A 21,705-nucleotide genomic window follows, 5' to 3' on the forward strand; every position below is an offset into this window, starting at 1 on the left:
CGCTCATATGCCAGATACATTTGCAAGACATGTCTATACATATTTCCTCCAACACAAGTCCCACAGTGTTCAAAATCCCAGGTAAGGATTCATAGGATTGTAGCCTCAGTCAGAGCGTAACCTCTGCACATAGTCCAATATTTGTAGCCATTTCTTTCAAATCCCAGTGTTTGGGATAGGTATGACTGCAATTATTCAGGCTTCTTTGGAATACTAGGAAGAATCAGGGAATGGGTTCTTCATAAATACCACAGACAGGCTTCAGTTCTAACAATGTCTACTTCAAAGGAACCCTGCTGAATTCAATGGACATACTCCCAGGAAAGTGGGGTTAGGACTGCAGTCTAATGCATCAAGTGGCAAGACTTTTGCTATGGCAAAGTAGAACTATTTCCTTTCAGAATCTGCCATTGCTGTCTTCTAATTCTTAGTATTATAAGCAATATAATAGAAGACTAGCTTTTTGTTACATTTAGAGTAAATTTCCCATTTTCTATCCCCTCTCCTTCTGAAAATATTTCTGTTCACAGTATGGGTGCATTTTAACTTTTAGTGTAAAGTGCAAAAAATGAAAACTGGGAGGAGGTCATAGGAACCAACTTCTAGGGGCCAAGGTTCCTTTAGCTTCCCCCAATAAGATATTGAGGGAGCTGCCCCACCCAAGTTGATGGGCATTGCCATTCAAATGGTGTGTATGTGCTGCGTCTTGTGGGGTGGGGCTTACCTGCTCCCCCAATATTTTATTCAAGTTGGCACCCCTAAATTAAAACAGCCTACAAAAGTTGCTTGCCTGCAAAATTATTTAGTATGTATAGCCAAAATGGGAGTAAGATTTACAAGCCAATTATCACTCATGCAATTATTTTTCTTTCTGAGGTCTCTGTGGTTTAATCAAATTTTAACCACCCATGTAAGTCTTTTTCCACTTCTTTCAAAATGAGGAATGGGACTTTCAAATGAACACCAAATGTATATCTGAGATACAGCCATGGAATATGCAAACAAATGTTGTGCCCCCACATTCCTTCTAATACCAAAGTTGGTATGTGTATCACTTTGGCTGTGAAATGGGCCACTGTCAGAAAAAGTACTGGCTTCTGCAAATTCAGGGAACTCCTATCTCTTTATATAGCTATTAAGTTTTCTGCCCCTGAGTCTGAGCACTTTAGCAGTATTTAGCACAAGGATGTGAAATCTGTGGTCCTTCAGATATTACTGGACTACAATCATTCATGACCATTGGTCATGCTATCTATGGGCATTGGCGGAGGAAGAGTGCGGAGGGAGCGCACTGCCCCCCGGCAGCGCGATCCCAGTGGGGTGCCATCATGGCTGCCTCCCCCCCCCCACTGGGCACCACGCCCCTGCAGATGGCACGTCACGCCCCCAAGACACGCACCACACTCCCGGGATGCGCGCCAGCCATGCCCCCACCTGCTCCCCCCCCCCGGTGCCAGAGCATGAAGCTCCGCCACTGTCTGTGGGCTGATGCAAGTGAAATCCAACATCCTCATCCCTGACACAGCACAACAGGAAAGGCTTCAGAAGTGTGGGAAGAGACAAATGTGTACATTTCCCCCCTCCTAAAATCTTTCTCCTCCCTGCCCTGCAGTGCTATAGTTTCTGTTTCAAGAACACTTCTGTTTATGCAAGAGGAATATTGTTGCAAATCCCAAATTGTATACTTTTATATGCAAACATCAGAAAGCAACTTGTGCAGGTCTCTCTCACTTTCAGCTAGCTCCAGCCAGACACACTCAGCTCACTCATGCACAAACTCTGGAAAGCACTGGTCTGAGACCCTAATCCTGTAAAATGAATTGCCCATTCAGGGGACCATCCACAGTCATTAAAAACATAACCCTGAGAAAACAAAGGCCCTAGCCACTCATTCACCATGATGAAGCCAGCCAAATCCACAACAGTGTTACTGCCCACAGATACATACATGGTATATCTACAGGCCTCCGGGCAATGTGCAAGTAGTTTAAAAATTCATTCAAGTTCTTTTCCAATACCTTTCTTTTCATAACCAAGAATGACAGAAAATCTATCTGCGGGAATATGGAAGAAAATCCTTTTGAACAAGAAGCAACCTTCTTCTCATCTGTTTTGTTTCATCACAGTGCCCAAGGACAAAGATTTAAATTGCAAGATCATGAAGTATGCTTTTTGCAGGCATGTGATGATTTGATGGTATTTGACAAAATTGATCGCTGCAAATGGAAAAGGTAGAGCATCTAAATCTTGAGCTAAAGCACAAAGGTAGGTAGAGATATTTATTGCACATACAAATGATGAACAATACTGATGCATTTCATGCATTTAAGGTTATTTATTGGTGGATGAATCAAATTTAAAACACATGGTATAATTATCAGAAAGTGTCTTGGAGGAATTGATTTATATAAGAACTATTCATGCCCAATAAAATGCCAATCTAACAGTGTCCCTCCATTCTTACATTTCCTGGCAATAAAGTTATATGTGCTTGGTGCTTGGTTGGTACCACTTCAGAATGCAAGCTTAGAACTTACAGTAAATGGCTGAATAATTCTTGAATGGTCCTTCTCCCTAGCTTCCTTGACAGATTCATCACACTGGACATACATGTACATATAGGCTTCCCTACTCCAGACATCCATGACCAACAAGAGGAAATCAGGGCAAGGAAAATTGTGACATCCCCCCCTTCCCTCTGCCTTGTGTGCCGTGGATTTTTAAATTGTAAGGCTGTGGGCACGGACCTGTCTTATCCTATTTGATTGTATGTAAACCACTTTGGGAGGGACGTGGGTGGTGCTGTGGTCTGAACCATAGAGCCTAGGGCTTGCCATTCGGAAGGTCGGCAGTTCGAATCCCCGTGAAGGGGTGAGCTCCCATTGTTCGGTCCCAGCACCTGCCCACCTAGCAGTTCGAAAACACATCAAAGTGCAAGTATATAAATAGGTACCACTCACGGTGTTTCCGTGCACTGCTCTGGTTCACCAGAAGCGGCTTAGTCATCCTGGCCACATGACCCGGAAACTGTATGCCGGCTCCCTAGACCAGTAAAACAAGATGAGCGCCGCAACCCCAGAGTCGTCCACAACTAGACCTAAAGTCAGGGGTCCCTTTACCTTTACCTTTAAGCCACTCTGGGAGACCTTTCTGGTGGAAGAATAGGGTACAAATGTTCCAGATAAATAAATTGCTATTTTTCAATTAGCCTATGTACCCGTATATTAGATGTAGAATTATACCGCAATGCAATTATGGCATTCAATATCATTCACCGTTCATTTAGCACCTTTTTAATGCCCTTTTAAACCCTTAAGTCAGTGGTGTCCAAACTTTTTTCAAAGAGAGCCAGATTTGATGAAGTGAAGGGCCATGAGGGCCAACCAAAGTTGTTATCCTTTTTTTAGGAAAACTGCCTTTCATTCAATACCAGAAATGTGGTGAAAGAAGAAGAAAAATAGAATTCAGATAAATGATATCATGGAAATGGCACTCTCCCTCATTTTACGAGAACTTTTAACAACTTATACAATAGGGAAAATCCTGTTCAGAAGCACTTTAAGTCTAAGAAAGTGCATACTTGCTTGTTAACTATTTACAGCAGGCATCCCCAACCTGCAGCCCTCCAGATGTTTTGGCTTACAACTCCCACAATCCCTAGCTAACAGGACCAGTGGTCAGGGATGATGGGAACTGTTGTCCAAAACATCTGGAGGGCTGCAGGTTGGGGATGCCTGATTTACAGTATAAGAATATAAAGTGTTTAATTCTTCTGCATCATTTAGGGCACCAAGGATCCCAACAAAATGCAACCCATTCCCTTGCACAAGGGAGCACAATGCTAACTATTGCATTTATCATTACTACCTCAAACTACCTTGAAACACTGGCCAAGACTATCTCAAACCAAGGCTACAATTTTCAGAGTTGCAACTGCATCTTACATATAGCACATGAGCAGTGTGGCACATGCTATAGAGCTCAGAGAAGTCCTTTAGTCATGTACACATACATACTATACACATCTGCAAACATGCACACACCCTCAGTGGTAGAGAACATGCATGTAGAAGTTCCCAGGTTAAGTCCTTGGCATCTCCATTGAAAAGGATTCAGGTAGCAGGACTGAAAAATACCCTGGGAGCCCACTGCTAGTCAGAGCAGGCACTATTAGGTTGGAAGGTCTAATTCGCTATAAGATAGCTTCATACATTCATAAAATTTCCCCCTGAAATAGTCTCCCTCTACAGCTTGACCACTCCCAATTCTTCACCCAAATTCACATAAACATGGGAGAATTTAAGTACATATTCTGATGTAGTACTGTGCAGGTCCAGATTCCACTCTGCATCCTAAAATTTGTTTGAAGAAGTGAAGCCTTAGTCACAATGCATTGTTGAAATAAATATTAGCAGGCACTTTACATGTTATTCTGATTTATGATTCATTTTGACTGATTTTATCTAGGGTGTCTCTTTTGTAAAATATATTGTACACCACTTAGAAACTACAATATTAAGGGATATATAAGTTGTTGAAATAAACATAAATACATGCATACATTTTGGTATGGGGCATCAAGGTTCACTTGCAAGTGAAATTATTATCTTCTGTAAGTTTGCTTTTTCCAAGATCATTCTTGTAAAAGCTTACACAGACTCCCAATGAGCATCAACACAAAATGAAAAAAATATCACACAAATGAGATTCAAGGGAAGTATGGAATTTCCAAAAAATACTAAGAAGCAAATTCACATTAGTCAGTCAGGGATTCCCTGATGTCTGTCCTAAACAAACAAGTTTATATATCCAAGGTTTCATTTTAGAAATCTATTTTGGATTATCTCCAGAACCTTGAAATCCACCTACACAACTAAACTCTATATGGAAACATCTGCATGCCTAGCACTTAATCAACATAACACACAATGTAATTTATTAGGTAGCATTCTTCTGCCTATGTCTATCCATCTGCACTTTGCCACTCTCAAAAAGTCTGGTTTTCGTCTAATGGAATAAAGAACACAGGAATAGGAACTGGATCACACCTGTGCATATGGGCTAAGAATACTGTCTTTCCTATTTTATCACATTATAAGCAATGCTCTGCAGACTACATGGCTCTAGAGATTCCTATAAAAGCCTAATACACTGAAATCTGAAGGTTCTCCAGAGGCATCTCTTCTAGACAGACACACAGTCTTTTCAATTTGTCTAAAACCAATCAATCAATCAAACCTTTATTAGGCATTATACAAATAAAACCACAGGAGAGAAAATAACATGTAAAAGCCTTGGAATATATATAAAAAGGCAGCAGTTGGCTACATACATATATATATATATATACATATAGAATCAGTGGTTTTCCTTGTTAACCTGCTCCTTGGAGGACTGCTACCAAAAACTCGGCTACCCCCGCCGTTACCTTTTGGTCAACGTCGGATAGGCAGAATGCCACACATTCACCTTGCTGGGGTTCCAGACCGCCCAAAAGAGGGGACTGCACGCGTTGACGGAGCGTACTGTACAGTGGGCAATGAAAGAGAATATGCTCTACAGTGTCCGGGACATTCATAGAGCATCTGCAGAATCTCTTGTTTCTAGGGATGTTTTGATATCTTCCCCAGACAAATGCTGAGGGAAAAACATTCAACCGGGCCAGCATAAAAGCCCTACGTTGGGCTGGGATTATTAATTTAGTGACGTAATTGGCTCTGCTATCTAAGATATTTAAATCATAGAATATGGGGGAGCAAATTTTGTTTACAGCTGCCATAATATTTTGTCTCTCGACATCCTTTAGTCTAGTTAGGATATTATGGAAGATGTGTTGCTCATTAGAATTGTACAGGGGCTCCAGCTCGATGCCTAAAGATTCAATCTTTTTTTCGAGGTACTGATACCATCTTGATTTGTAGGAGTCTTTGAGCAAATCAGCGAGCAGGCTTGATGGAGGGCAGCGAAAATGGCAGCGTAACCAGTACTTTATTGAGGTGGACCAGGCCCAGTATTCCATTGTGTGTATGCCTATTTCTGCACACATTGTTTCATATTTGATCACAGCTGGGAGTCCAAGAATACGTCTCAGAAAGCTGGAGTGAATCTTTTTTAGATCACTGTTATATGCTTGGACCCATAGCGGAATTCCATAGAATATCTGGGCTTGCACTTTTGTTTGAAATATCTGATTGGCCGCAGGAATAAATTGATTACCTTTCTGAAAATAAAAACGGGCAACTGCTAATGAGGTGCACTTTGCCTGTTTTATGGCATTTGTGCGATGATTTGCCCACCCTAAATTGCTCTGGAATAAGATTCCCAGATACCTATAGATTTTCACTTGTTGGATTTCTTGCCCTCTTATTTTCCATTTCTCTAATTTCCAACCATTCGAGAAGACCAAAATTTTTGTCTTCTCATAATTTATAGAGAGTTTATTACATTCGCAGTAAAGGATCAGAGAAGATATAAGACGTTTCAGACCCAAGCTCGTTAATGATAGTAGGACTGTGTCGTCTGCGTATACCGTATTTTTCGCCCTATAGGACGCACCGGCCCATAGGACGCACCAAGTTTTTTGGGGGGGAAATCAAGGAAAAAAAATTTATTTCCCCCCCAGGTTTGCGCAGCCATCCCCAAGCTAGAAGAGAGAGACAGAGCGCTCCATCTCCCTCTTCTGCCTTCAGGGACAGCATCTCTAGCCTCCGTGGGGCAGCGGCTTGCCCCGCTGTCCCCCAGCTTATGGGGCTGGCGATGGGGAGAAGCAAGCTTGCTTCTCCCCCCCCCCCCAGCCTCCAGATCAGGTCCGGGAATAGCGGGGTGGCGGCGCTCCGCCTCCCCGCTATCCCCCGAGCTTGTGGGGCTGGCGGGGGGGGAGAAGCAAGCTTGCTCCCCCCCAGCCTTCAGATCAGGTCAGGGAATAGCGGGGTGGCGGCGCTGCGCCTCCCTGCTATCCCCCGAGCTTATGGGCTGCAGGCTACTGCCTGCAAGCCTTGCGACCCCGCAGCACCTCGCGCCGGGATCCGGGGGGTGGCACGGAGCTGCAGGAAGCCCTGGAGCGCAGGCAGCTCCGCGCCACCCTCCGGAGCTCCGCGCAGCTTCGCGCCGGGATCGGGAGGGTGGCGCGGAGCTGTAAGAAGCCCTGGAGCACAGGCAGCTCCGCGCCACCCTCCGGAGCCCCGCGCAGCTTCGCGCTGGGATCGGGAGGGTGGCGCGGAGGTGCCTGTGCTCCAGGGCTTCTTGCAGCTCCGCGCCACCCTCTGGAGCCCCGCGCAGCTCCGCGCCGGGATCGGGAGGGTGGCGCGGAGCTGCAAGAAGCCCTGGAGCACAGGCAGCTCCCCGCCACCCTCCGGAGCTCCGCGCAGCTTCGCGCCGGGATCGGGAGGGTGGCGCGGAGCTGCAAGAAGCCCTGGAGCGCAGGCAGCTCCGCGCCGCCCTCCGGAGCCCCGCGCAGCTTCGCGCCGGGATCGGGAGGGTGGCGCGGAGCTGCAAGAAGCCCTGGAGCGCAGGCAGCTCCGCGCCGCCCTCCAGAGCCCTGCGCAGCTTCGCGCCGGGATCGGGAGGGTGGCGCGGAGCTGTAAGAAGCCCTGGAGCACAGGCAGCTCCGCGCCACCCTCCGGAGCCCCGCGCAGCTCCGCGCCGGGATCGGGAGGGTGGCGCGGAGCTGCAAGAAGCCCTGGAGCACAGGCAGCTCCCCGCCACCCTCCGGAGCTCCGCGCAGCTTCGCGCTGGGATCGGGAGGGTGGCGCGGAGCTGCAAGAAGCCCTGGAGCGCAGGCAGCTCCGCGCCGCCCTCCGGAGCCCCGCGCAGCTTCGCGCCGGGATCGGGAGGGTGGCGCGGAGCTGCAAGAAGCCCTGGAGCGCAGGCAGCTCCGCGCCACCCTCCAGAGCCCTGCGCAGCTTCGCGCCGGGATCGGGAGGGTGGCGCGGAGCTGCAAGAAGCCCTGGAGCGCAGGCAGCTCCGCGCCGCCCTCCGGAGCCCTGCGCAGCTTCGCGCCGGGATCGGGAGGGTGGCGCGGAGCTGCAAGAAGCCCTGGAGCGCAGGCAGCTCCGCGCCGCCCTCCGGAGCCCCGCGCAGCTTCGCGCCGGGATCGGGAGGGTGGCGCGGAGCTGCAAGAAGCCCTGGAGCGCAGGCAGCTCCGCGCCACCCTCCAGAGCCCTGCGCAGCTTCGCGCCGGGATCGGGAGGGTGGCGCGGAGCTGCAAGAAGCCCTGGAGCACAGGCAGCTCCCCACCACCCTCCGGAGCTCCGCGCAGCTTCGCGCCGGGATCGGGAGGGTGGCGCGGAGCTGCAAGAAGCCCTGGAGCACAGGCAGCTCCCCGCCACCCTCCGGAGCTCCGCGCAGCTTCGCACCGGGATCGGGAGGGTGGCGGGGAGCTGCAAGAAGCCCTGGAGCGCAGGCAGCTCCGCGCCACCCTCCGGAGCTCCGCGCAGCTTTGCGCCGGTATCCGGAGGGTGGCGCGGAGCTGCAAGAAGCCCGGGAAAGCCTGCATTCGCCCCATAGGACGCACACACATTTCCCCTTCATTTTTGGAGGGGGGAAAGTGCGTCCTATAGGGCGAAAAATACGGTAATAAGAGAGGAACTGGTTTCTGATTAAGTTTAGGGGCATGTGATTCTATTTTTTGAAGGTGATCTGGCAAGTCTGATAAAAATAAATTAAATAGAAAGGGGGCAATAATACACCCTTGTTTTACCCCTTTCGAGTTTGGGATGTCTGATGAAAGGTGACCTTTGGTGTTAAGTTTGACTTGACAGACATTGGAAGAGTATAGATTTTGTATTAGAATCAATAAGCGCTGATCAATTTTTAGTTCTGCGAGTTTCCTCCACAGCTATTGGAGCTATTTGTCTAAAACAGGGGTGGAGAACCTATGGCCCTCCAGCTGTTGCTGAGCTGTTGTTGGGCTCCAATTACTATCAGCCTCAGCCAGCATAGCCAATGGTAAGGGATGGTGTGATTTATAGTTTAGCAACATCCAGAAGGCCACAGGCTGCCCATCCCTGATCTAGAACACGTGGGTAAATTGTAGTAATTTTTCCATGTAGCGAACTAAATTTTTCTAGAATTGTAGGGTTGGAAGGGACCACAAGGGTCATCTAGTCCAACCCCTGCAATGCAGGGATCTTTTGCCCAATGTGTGGCTCAAAGCTATGGCCCTGAGATTAAGAGTCTGATTCTCTACCAACAGAACTATCCATGACACTGGTTAAGTTACATATGGATACCACAAAGCATATCACAGTTACACAGTTACAGAGATCTATACATGGCAGGAAGTGAAATAGTTTCATTCTTGCCAGAGTGACTACATTTACAAAAGCAACAAAAACACTAAGCATGAAATGCAGGTATGTTGCTTGTCCATTTTCCTTTTCATTGCTTCCCTTCAAGGCTTTTTTTTTACTGTCTTGGGCCTACTTGGAGAGATTACACAGGAAAACATTAACGAATTGTTAAAAGTTAAGAAACACACCCACACACCTCTCCTTTATTTCATTTATTAAGATATTTCTATAATATTTTCCCCCAAAGCTAAAAGTGCTGTAGAACAGCAGCAGCAACAACAACACCACCACAAAGACACAACATCCAACCACAAAATCAGAAAGTTCTGTTGTGCTAAAGTACAGCAGTCTTTAAGCTTCTCTACAGTTAGTGCAGTTTTCATGCATGACAGAGAACCAGGCAGCTCAATCCAAATTAGAATTTCATTGCCATGCTCCCAAGATTATAGCAATTTATGAAGTGTATGACACAAAAAATGATATATGGAGTGATTAGACACAAGAAACACTACAATATGGTTCACAGCCAAGCAGGGATTAAGAGGTTTTATTCAGAGGTCGGCAACCATGAGGGTCGCTTAACTGGCCCATGAGCCACCCCCAAATTGAGCTGCCTGCTTGGTGAGTCCCCGCACGCTGTGCTAAACTGGCACAGTGTGGCATGGGACTCTCTTCCGTGGCTCCGGAAATTGCTTCTGCCCATGCCCAGGCACCGGAAATCGCATTTGCGCAGCCGTGATTTTCAGCATCTGGGCATGCGCAGAAGCAATTTCTGATGCAGTGGACATGTGCAGATGCGATTTCCAGCATCACGCTGCGCTAGTCCAGCCCATGGAGGATCTCCTCGGGAGCGATCCAGCCCATGCCCAGTAAGCCTTGCTGACCCCTGGTTTTATCTCACCCCTTAAAGAAGAGTACAAGCCATTCACATCTTAGAAGAGACTCAATTTCAACAACTATGGCTGAAAACTATGGCTATGGCTGTGTTCTTACTAGCCTTGTATTTGTCATGTAGATATACAGTGGTACCTCGGGTTAAGTACTTAATTCGTTCCAGAGGTCCATACTTAACCTGAAACTGTTCTTAACCTGAAGCAGCACTTTAGCTAATGGGGCCTCCTGCTGCCGCCGTGCCGCCAGAGCACAATTTCTGTTCTCATCCTGAAGCAAAGTTCTTAACCTGAAGCACTATTTCTGGCTTAGCGGAGTCTGTAACCTGAAGCATATGTAACCTGAAGTGTATGTTACCTGAAGCGTATGTAACCTGAGGTACCACTGTATCTCAAATCCTGATCTTTCTCCAAGGAGCTCAAAGTGGCACACATGGAGATTATTATCCCACTTTAGCCTCAGAACAACTTTCTTCCACAGGTTGGGCCTCAGATTTCCTAGTGAGCTTCAGGACTGAGAGGGGAAATTACCCAATTCTCCTTGGCCCAATGCCAACTAACTAACTGAATGTGAACAACAACTGGACCATGCAAGGTGAACAGAAGTTTCCTCTGCACAATGTGGATGTCTAATACAATAGAACACGACCTATTTCCGTCTTCACGCGACAAAGATTTAGCTATGTTTTCTCCCAACTGTAATCTGCCATACTCTGCCCTGCAGCGCCACACATCTATTGCTATTCACAAGTGCACAGGGGTATTTTACTACTTGAGTTGAACTATTCTTTTTTTACCAATTACAAAACACACAAACAGTTCAATCCCATTCCTCCGGAGCATTTTATGTACAGAAAAAGTGTGTATGTATGGAACTATTTTTTAAAAAAACAGCTCTGACAAAACTCCAAAGCTTGTATACTATTCCCTACAGATTGTGGCCCAGTAAAAAGCATCATTTAACCTACTTTACTTCCTTTGAGACCAGCTTAGTAACTGCCATCAAAGCAATGTCTCCATACAGTAAATCAAAGACTGGTGCAGATGAATCAGAGATCTCTTAGGACGAAACATGCAAGTCTTGTATTTCTTGCTATAAGACAATTGGTCCTGCTGTTCAAGCTATAGCAGTTTTTGCTTCTTTTAAAGTCTGAAGACAGGTAGTGGATTATTGTACTGCAGCATCATTTACACTTTAAATGTCCTTCTGAAATGGCTATGGTAAAGTAACAGTGCAAAGTTACCTTTGTTTGCATGACAGAACAATGCTGGCCACACCTGCTTGACCAGGACATCACCTGTATATCCCAAGTAGTAAGGACAATGTTATGTTTGCCATATACCTCTTCACTTCCTCTCTTTTCTCAATTAAAAGAGAACAGAAAGTTTAACCTTTGTTAACAAGATCACTTCACCTTTTGTATATTACCACTGCTTCAAGTTTTAGAAGTATTTAATCCCCTCTAATTTAGATGGATTGAATTTTTCTTTCACAGGTTAGGATTAAAGCCACTGATTTGCAATTGATTTGCATGGGGGGAGAGACCAACCAGTTATTAAGTCCTAACTGAGTAATTTGCAGCTTATTTCACCCCAGCTAATTAAAATGTAATCACTATTGTTTGGCAATGTGCATTCTGTCAGCAGTTTTTACTTCAGAAAGAAATCATGCCAAGAAAGCACGCACATAAAAAGGCCTTTCACTAAGAACTGGCTGGTGTAAATTGCTTCCTTTAGCCAGTGAAACTGTAAAACAAAAAGAGTTACAACCAACTGACAACAGTAAAAAAAGGGGGGTTAACTAATCCCCTTTCAGGATAATTAACTGGGTTTAACAATTTCCAGCTTTTGATATATCTCTTGAAGAAAAGACATGTTCATAGAAGGCAGTTTTTAGTTTGAATTTTTATCTAGTGTATGTTTATCTAATCAATACTTAACTATACTAATCATGAATGCAGATGGGTTACAGTGTGGGGGTGGGGGGTGCGTGCATGCTCTATACACCCTGCATTCTTGAAACAACAGAGTGCACTTCTGATTCTTCTTCTTTCTGGTTCACCTGGGTGAAGATTAATACATTGAGTACAAAAGTAGGCATTTTCATAGACAGGTGAAATGTTCTTGCCCTACCACAGATTGTTCCTTGAATGTGAAGTCCAAGAGCTCCATAGGAAAATAGTAAGGATGACAATCAAGCTCTATCTCTTTACTTTTTCATCACCTAGTCTGGATTTGATTTTGTTTGTCTTGCTTTGCTGTGCTTTGGAATCATCATACATACATTGTGCATTCAAATGAAGAGCTTGTCTAAAAAGTGAATGTGTTAGTTTTCACTTGCAAATGGGATGCTGGGAAATTATTATAATTCATTCAGTTCATGGTTGAGATCTTATTCTTTACTTGGTTGTTGAGACCTAGAAACAGAATAAGTGAAAACATGAAAGTGAATGAAAACTAAGAGTAATAGAAGCAGACCCATTGATTTCATTACATCTCCTCTGAGTAGGACTAACATTGGATACCTCTCCCATGAATGCAAAAAGGAAAAAAAATGCAAAAGTAGATGAATAGCACCTTTCATAACCATTCTTTAGTAAGAACCATAAGGTCTTGTAGCATTTTATAGCCTAAAAAAACTCACTATGGCATAAACTTGAATGGACCAAAGTCTACTTCAACCTTTAAAAGTGTGCTACAGAGAGCACCATACAAACAGGTGCAGTCAATCCTATACAGTATACATTTGCTTAGTACGATCTCTCATTGAGTCAGCAGGATTTTGTCACAGGTAGTAAGTGAGAGTACTCTCGTGCCATATCTTTGCTGACTAGTCTGTATTGTAATTCTTGCCTACTTCATGGAATATAAGTAATCATATATACATTGTGCTGTGCATTATGCATGTATTTAATGTGAGTGCTTAGCTCATCGAGAAATATTCTACAAATGTTGATGTTCCCCACCACCAGTTAGCAAGGCTCAATTATATACAATAGCTTTCCTCCAAACCCTTCAAAATGAGCACAGGAACTTATCTCTGCCCACTCCAATTATTACACTCCCCTCCCCACAAAGTGGATACCAGCACATGTGAACAGAGAAAGTATTTAAAGTGGGTTTATTTAAAAACCAAGCAACTGTGATGTATCAAGAGTCTTTTAATTTATCAGACTTCCTGAGTCACTGTGTCAGCAATATGTGCTGAATTTTAAAATGAAGAACTTATGGATATGATAAATATGTCCATATTGGAGTTACCAGTAGCCAGCTTGCTCTTATCTTTGAAATAAAATCTACTCGAACTGATGAAAGTAGAACTCTGTGGCACAAGATATGCTATGTTCTGTTGTAGAATCTGGAGAGGCCACATTTGTATAAATGTAACAGCAGGTGCCCTCTACAACTAGACTACAACTCTGTACCCTGTAACACACCTACATCCTATTTATTTCAACAAGGCTTAAGCACACTTAACTGGACATAGGATTGTAGCCTTAGGGGACACACTGCATCCCTCCCACCCGGCAGCTTCCCACGCTGTTGATTGAATGCTTTGCAATAAGCAAGAGATGCACACAAATAGCCTCCTTGTTAAACAAGGTGCCCTTTATCCCTGCCTTGGTTATCCCAGAACTACTCATGCAAGCTGCACTGGCAGAACAGATACCTGGATGATTCTGTTCCATGGTGTGAATTGCCAGGAAGTAAAGAAGAACTAAACAACACTAATAGATTCATGCATACCTATACGAGAAGCAAGGTTCAAAGGTCCAAGGAATATAATTATGAGACACAGATGTGCATTTAGATAGCAAGCTTTGGACTGGGGAAAAAATACAATTAGGCCACAGTCCTATATTCTATTACATAAGAGGAAGCCTCATTGGGCAAAATGAGACTTACTTCTGAGTAGGTACCAAGATAAAGGCTTATGCTGTTAGCCTCACATGATCACAGAGGTTGTGCTCATCTGGATTTTTTTTTTAAGATATTTATTAAGGTTTCAACATATCACAAAATATGCAAAAAAAGAAAAAAGAAATAAAGAGAGAAAAATAGAAAATGAAAATACAAGATAAAAACAATTAAAAAACAGATTAGTCTTTCCATGTCTTATCTTTCATTGGCTTCTTTCCCCGACCTCCTCACACCTCCCTTTTTGTATTCCAGTTCAAATTAGTTAATTCAGCAAATCCTTTCCCTCTTTGATTTTATCTTAATCTCTTATCTTAAAATATAATAACTTAAAATTTTCACCTGTTAACAATCCATTTTTACATATTCCTTTTAACATTGCTGCTAAAAACCACTTAACTTCAATCCAACATCATTCTAACATTCATTAATTTTGCAGTATTTCTGTAAATAGTCTTTAAATTTCTTCCAATCTTCTTCCACCGACTCTTCCTCCTGGTCTCGGATTCTGCCAGTTATTTCCGCCAGTTCCATATAGTCCATCACCTTCATCTGCCATTCTTCCAGAGTGGGTAAATCTTGTGTCTTCCAATACTTTGCAATAAGTATTATTGCTGCTGTTGTAGCATACATAAAGAAAGTTCTATCCTTCTTTAGCACCAATTGGCCAACCATGCCCAGGAGAAAGGCCTCTGGTTTATTCAGAAAGGTATATTTAAATACCCTTTTCATTTCATTATAAATCATCTCCCAGAAAGCCTTAATCCATGGGCACGTCCACCAAAGGTGAAAGAATGTACCTTCAGTTTCTTTACATTTCCAACATGTATTATCGGGCAAGTGATAGATTTTTGCAAGCTTGACTGGTGTCATGTACCACCTGTAAATCATTTTCATAATATTCTCTCTGTGCTCATCTGGATTTTTAGAGTAACTCTAGTTTAAGCATAGAAAGTGATGGCAGGAAAAGCCTGGATTTATTTTTTTCTATTAATTAAAAAAAGCCTGATCAGAAGGCTACAAGAATAACCCCCTCACTCAGGAAATCAGTACCTATTCTGTACAAGGTGTTTGTAATTCTATGCAATAAAACCATGGTTGCATGTAACATCCATATTCTAAGAGGCAGCATAGAGGGATGTTTTGCTGCATCTTTTTTCTTCTGGTCTGACAATGGACATTTATATAAATGGATTTCTGAAACAATGAAAATCAAGAAAACCTTTGCAGAAGGAAAAACTATTCCCCAACACACATGAATTCTGAATATAAAGTAGCTTATGGTCCCATCATCTTACCACTTCATACTTTCAGAATATCAACCTAAAACACAGTACCATCAAATCTGCCCACTTTTTAAAGGAGTGCATTAATAAGAAACAAGATACTATATTCTGCAAAAATGCTTAGGGTAGGTAACAGAAAACACAGTTATTGATTATCACATCACCACCACCCATTCAGTTGCTTTTGGATTCAAAAGCACTGGTGGAAAATTGAGCCATTATCGTCTCCTGCTTCTTTTTCCAGGCAAAATCCAAACACGATCTGCACGTGAGTGATCAGGGAAAATTGCTCCAGCACATTGCCTTTGGCAGGAAGCACAGAAGCTACATTACACACTCTGTGCTATCAAAATAACTGCCAGAGAAATAAATGCAAAGTAAATGGGACACCTGCAGAGATCCACATAAGAAATTAACTTCTTCCCTCCCTGCCTTCAGGGGTCACCTTTTTTCAAAGTGCCCTGTTTTCTGAACTTTTACAGCCCAACCCTACGCAGCGTTAGGCAGGCTGGAACATCTAAAGCCCGTGATTTTAGTAGAGTCAGGCAGCCTGAACTCTGAAAAGAATCAAGCAGCTTGTGTGCTAAACTGTTCTTGGCCAATCAACTAGCAAACCGGTTGCGAGCCTTATTGCAAAGACACAACTGTAGAATGCAGGGCTGCATTCAACCACAGCGAAATGTAAGAACAACTTCAGCATCTACCGGGACTCTCTCATTCACACATGCAGACACTTACAGGCTTGTACTGAAAGGGACCAGTAAGAATGAACTGAATGTTTTACTGGGCAAGGGAGGGGTTCCCCTGTGTACCTTCTTCTACCTTTTCAGCAATTTCAGGAGGCAAGCAATATAGACATGCCATAACGCTTTCCAGTAAGAAAGAAGCTGACTGGAAACCACAAACTTTTATCATGGGTTGGTGAATCCAGAATAACCACCTCTCTCTAGTTACTCGCACTCACTAGAAAGAATAGAGACCTCTTTGCCACTCGGATAAAATAATAATTACTGTACTAACGTAGATGGGAAATATGTCCCACACGTGAACAGGCATCGCGGAAAGGAAAGGGGACGTCAGCCCTTATTTATTTGTTTTAAAAAATTGTGTGTGTTGCTATTAGGGTTGCGAGTGACTGTTTAGGAGTAAATAATCTGCTTTCAGAGGTTCGGCGGTCGCCCTGTCAGACCAGGCACCCCTGTCGCCCCACTTCAAGATCTGCGTGGCTTGATCCGGAGTAACTGACCACCTTCTGCTCAATGCAAACACGAATCCACTTCTCCCTTAGAATCACAGAGACGTGTGTGTGAGAGAGAGACCCTTGGGTTTGTGTAAATCGGGGGGCAACTGCCGCTCTCCGCTCACTACGCTTAACGCCTCCCGAGGGCCCCCCCCCCAGCTTTACGCGTGTCTCCCGGGGAGCAAATCCCGCCGCCTTCCACGGGACTCGCGTAAAACGCGAAGGAGGCTCCTCAGCCTTGCGCGCAGGTGCCGCCCGCGACCCCTCACGTCCCCTCATCCCCTTCCTCCCGCTCCCTCTCTCCCGGCTGAAGCCCACGGAGAGGAGCGCGCGAGTTGGAGCAAGCCAGGTGCGAACGAAGTGCTGAGGGAGAGAGGCTTCGCCCTGCCCTCCCGCCCGGGAAGCTTCTCGCTTTTCCCCACGCCGCCGCCGCCCGTACCTGGAAATGCTTGAAGAAGGCGGAGATGCGCGTGATCTGCAGACTGAGGCACCTGGAGGTGCACCTCGCTCCGTAGACGCTGGCCGCCGAGAAGGAGTCGTCCTGCCTGCGAGCCGCCTCTCCTGCGGCGGCGGCGGCAGCAGCAGCAGCGCCGCCTCCGCCGCCGGCCGCCACGCCGGGCAAGCAGCCCCAGGAAGAAGCCGTAATCCAGAGGAGAAGGGTCAAAGGCACGCCGGGCTCCTGAAACCCCATGGCTTTGTGTATAACGCGCGCCGGCGAGAAGGAAGCGCGGGAGGAGGAGGAGCAGCGAAGCCCCGACAGCAGCCGCCTTCAGGACGCTCGGCGCGCGCCACTGAGGCGAAAGGAGGCGAGACGAGGCAGCCTCGGCGCGGAGAGCAAACTCGGCGAGGGGGGGGGGGGCGAGAGAAAAAGTTCAACCATCCAACTCTCTTCAACCCCCCGCCAGTCTCCGCCGAGCTCACCGCCCTCCCCTCACTCCCAGGAGGGGGTGGGGAGAGGGGTGACAGAAGGCGGCGCGATTGGCTGCGGGAGGCCTGAGTGGCAACCGCGGCGGGAGGGGGCGGGGTGTCTGACCGCAGGCAGGTCGCGCGAGCAGCGGTGCTGCTGAAGCGAGGGAATGGGTTGGGGGGGCGCTTGGCGTTGTTGAAAAGGCGGGAGGCTTCGGGTGAATAACTTTCTGCCGTGTTGCACACGGCATGGGCTGAAGCGTTGCGAAGCTCCCGCGAAGACGGGCGCCCCTCTCCAGCCAGGCGGGCGGGAATCGTGCATCTGTCGCGCGCAAAACACCTGACGGAGCACCTTCGCCAAGTGCAGCGCGCGGGCAAAGGGGCAAAGGCTCGAAGGGATGAGGGCCTGAGGGGAAGTTTGGCTGCCTGAGGCGGAGCGCCAAATGATTCCCCCCCCCCACACACACACACACACAAACCATAGCTGTCAACTTGTCCCTTTTCTTGCGAGGAATCCTATTCGGAATAATGGAATTTCCCTTTAAAAAGGGAAAACGTTGACAGCTATGGCACAAACCCACAAGTATTGAGTTATTTTGACGCCTGAGGCACGAAATCCCACAAGTGCCTCCCCAACAGTAGAAATTGAGAATTATTATAATTATTATTTATTAGCCTCCCTTTACTGACATTCTGAACCATGGGCAGGCGAACTAAGGCCCGGGGGCTGGATCTAGCCCAATCGCTTTTCTAAATCCAGCCCGAGGACGGTCTGGGAATCAGCGTGTTTTTACATGAGTAGAATGTGTGCTTTTATTTAAAATGCAGCTCTGGGTTATTTGTGGGGCATAGGAATTCATTATTTTTTTCAAAATATAGTCCGGCCCCCAATAATAATAATAATAATAATAATAATAATAATAATAATAATAATAATAATAATAATAATAATAATTTATTATTTGTACCCCGCCCATCTGGCTGGGTTTCCCCAGCCACTCTGGGCGGCTTCCAACAAAGACCAAAAATACACTAAAATGTCACACATTAAAAACTTCCCTGAACAGGGCTGCCTTCAGATGTCTTCTGAATGTCAGGTAGTTGTTTATCGCTTTGACATCTGCTGGAAGGGCGTTCCACAGGGCGGGCGCCACTACCGAGAAGGCCCTCTGCCTGGTTCCCTGTAGCTTCGCTTCTCGCAATGAGGGAACCGCCAGAAGGCCCTCGGTGCTGGACCTCAGCGTCCGGGCAGAACGATGGGGGTGGAGATGCTCCTTCAGGTATACTGGACCGAGGCCGTTTAGGGCTTTAAAGGTCAGCACCAACACTTTGAATTGTGCTCGGAAACGTACTGGGAGCCAATGCAGGTCTTTCAAGACCGGTGTTATATGGTCTCGGTGGCCGCCCCCAGTCACCAGTCTAGCTGCCGCATTCTGGATTAGTTGTAGTTTCCGAGTCACCTTCAAAGGTAGCCCCACGTAGAGCTCATTGCAGTAGTCCAAGCGGGAGATAACTAGAGCATGCACTACTCTGGCGAGACAATCCGCGGGCAGGTAGGGTCTCAGCCTGCGTACCAGGTGGAGTTGGTAGACAGCTGCCCTGGATACAGAATTGACCTGCACCTCCATGGACAGCTGTGAGTCCAAAATGACTCCCAGGCTGCGCACCTGGTCCTTCAGGGGCACAGTTACCCTATTCAGGACCAGGGAGTCCTCCACACCAGCCCGCCCCCTGTCCCCCAAAATCAGTACTTCTGTCTTGTCAGGATTCAACTTCAATCCATTAGCCGCCATCCATCCTCCAACCGCCTCCAGGCACTCACACAGGACCTTCACCGCCTTCACTGGTTCTGATTTGAAAGAGAGATAGAGCTAGGTATCATCTGCATATTGGTGGACACCCAGTCCAAACCCCCTGATGGTCTCTCCCAGCGGCTTCATATAGATGTTAAATAGCATGGGGGAGAGGACAGAACCCTGAGGCACCCCACAAGTGAGGGCCCAGGGGTCTGAACACTCATCCCTCCACCACCACTTTCTGAACACGGCCCAGGAGGAAGGAGCGAAACCACTGTATAACAGTGCCCCCAGCTCCCAGCCCCTCTAGACGGTCCAGAAGGATGTTATGGTTGATTGCATCAAAGGTCGCTGAGAGGTCCAGCAGAACTAGGAAACAACTCTCACCTTTGTCCCTAGCTCGCCGGAGATCATCAACCAGCGCGACCAAGGCAGTTTCAGTCCCATGATGAGGCCTGAATCCCGATTGGAAGGGATCCAAATGGTCCGCATCCTCCAGGCGTGCCTGGAGTTGTTCAGCAACCACGCGCTCAATCACCTTGCCCAAGAATGGAAGATTTGAGACTGGGCGATAGTTGGCCATATTGGCCGGGTCTAAAGATGTTTTTTTAAGAAGCGGTTTAATGACCGCCTCTTTCAGCGGATCTGGGAATGTTCCCTCACAGAGGGAAGCATTCACCACCCCGCAGAGCCCATCGCCCAGCCCTTCTCGGCTTGCTTTTATAAGCCAGGATGGGCAAGGATCAAGGAGACAGGTAGTTGGTTTCACGCGTCCAAGCAGCCTGTCCACATCCTTGGGGGTAACGGATTGAAATTGATTCCATGCAACTTGACCAGACAGAGCTCTAGCACTCTCCCGCCCCAGCCCTGCTCCCACGGTGGTGTCTAGCTCCTTCCAAATCTGAGCGATTTTATCTGCAAAAAACTTTGCAAAATCATCCCACAAGGTCTGAGGGACAGTGGACCAGCCCCCGGCTGAAAAGGTTTGCTGACCCCTGCTCTAAACAAGCAGCCTGAGGCATCCACCGCCTCCTACCTAATGGTAGGGCTGGTATTGTCGGGGGGCAGGGATGCCATCTTGAATAAAATATAGGGGGGAAGGTAAGCCCCATGCTGCGTAATCGATCACATAACATGGCACACACACACCATTTGAATGGTAATACCCAGTAACTTTGGGGTGGCCTGGCCCCCTCAAATATTTTAGGGGGGGGGCAAAGGGACCTCAGTCCCTAGGAGTTGCCTCCTATGGTCTGGGGCAGAGGACTAATCAGAGAGAGGGACAACTGCCCCACATCAGGACAATGTCCACTGTACCCAGACACAGACTTTAAGGCTGCGCCTTAAGAGGACTCCTTTAAGTTAGGTGCTGACTTTAAAAGCACCAGTCTTAATACTGGCACAAACTATTTTCAGTACGTAATCTTGCCTCTTTCTTCAAATGTAACATTCTGGCACTGAAGGAATTTCCAAACCTGACAATGGAAAAACAGGAGTTATTGAAACTGAAACTGCGGCCTAAGGCAAAGTTCAGATACAGCCACTTAATATATTTATAAATGTTCACAAATTCTTAGAAAAGACAGTTATGGAAGCAGAATATTTAGAGTTGTGGTGTTACCTCTTTACTTAAAACTGTTTTACTCTTTAAACATATCGTAAGAGCAGACAAATATGTTCTCCTATAAAATTAGCTGGTGTGCATATAAACACTGCACAAGAACACTAAGCCTAGTGACATAAGAACAGACATTTTTCAATTCTTGTAGGTCCTGTTGCATTTTCTTTGTTCAAATTTCATATTTCTTTGGTTGCCAGAATATTTCATGGGTTGTTGTTTTTTAACTAAACATATCATTTTGCCTTAGAAATTCAGCAAAGGGGCAATTGCTTTTTTCCCTTTGAACTACCATCAAAACAGAAAAGAGGACATATGTATCACTTGGGGCAATGCTGCAACAAGAGGGCAGCTCTGACATCCAAGATCAAAGATGAGCATAAATTTGCATCTTGGCAATATCACGAGGAGATTGGAAGAAACCTTGGCAAGAACGTTCTGTTTATGCAGCACCATGCTAAAGGTCTTTCCAGCTCCGAAGGTTCCTGGAATTTTTGCATGGTTCTGCACTGAGTCTTGCCAGTGGCTTTGCCTGGAATTTGGCAGTGATTTCATGTTGTGGCAACAGCAGAAACTTCAGCCCTTCTTGCACCCCCAGCTACCATAGCTTGGCACAACTGAACTACAAACCTTACTTTTCCTAAGGCTGTAAAAAAAAAAGTGTCAAGAGATAATAGCTTGGCAACCTAATCTTTAACATATTTATTTGGAACTAAGCCTTTCTGTTTAAAGTGAGACTTGTTTCCAAATAGCTGTGCTTA

General features: G+C 46.1%; 1 protein-coding gene across 1 annotated transcript in view; it reads right to left on the reverse strand.

Moving 5' to 3' along the window:
* ANOS1 (anosmin 1) overlaps positions 1-17,578 on the reverse strand; it is a 101,043-nt gene extending 83,465 nt beyond the window's left edge. Inside the window, exon 1 of the mRNA XM_081197046.1 lies at positions 17,064-17,578. Coding sequence (XP_081053172.1) covers positions 17,064-17,315 — 252 coding nt within the window. The 5' untranslated portion in view covers positions 17,316-17,578. The remainder of the gene's footprint in view (positions 1-17,063) is intronic.
* Positions 17,579-21,705: the final 4,127 nt, after the last annotated feature.

The sequence above is a fragment of the Podarcis bocagei genome (assembly GCF_964188305.1).
Source record: "Podarcis bocagei genome assembly, chromosome: 6".
Classification (NCBI taxonomy): Eukaryota; Metazoa; Chordata; class Lepidosauria; order Squamata; family Lacertidae; genus Podarcis; species Podarcis bocagei.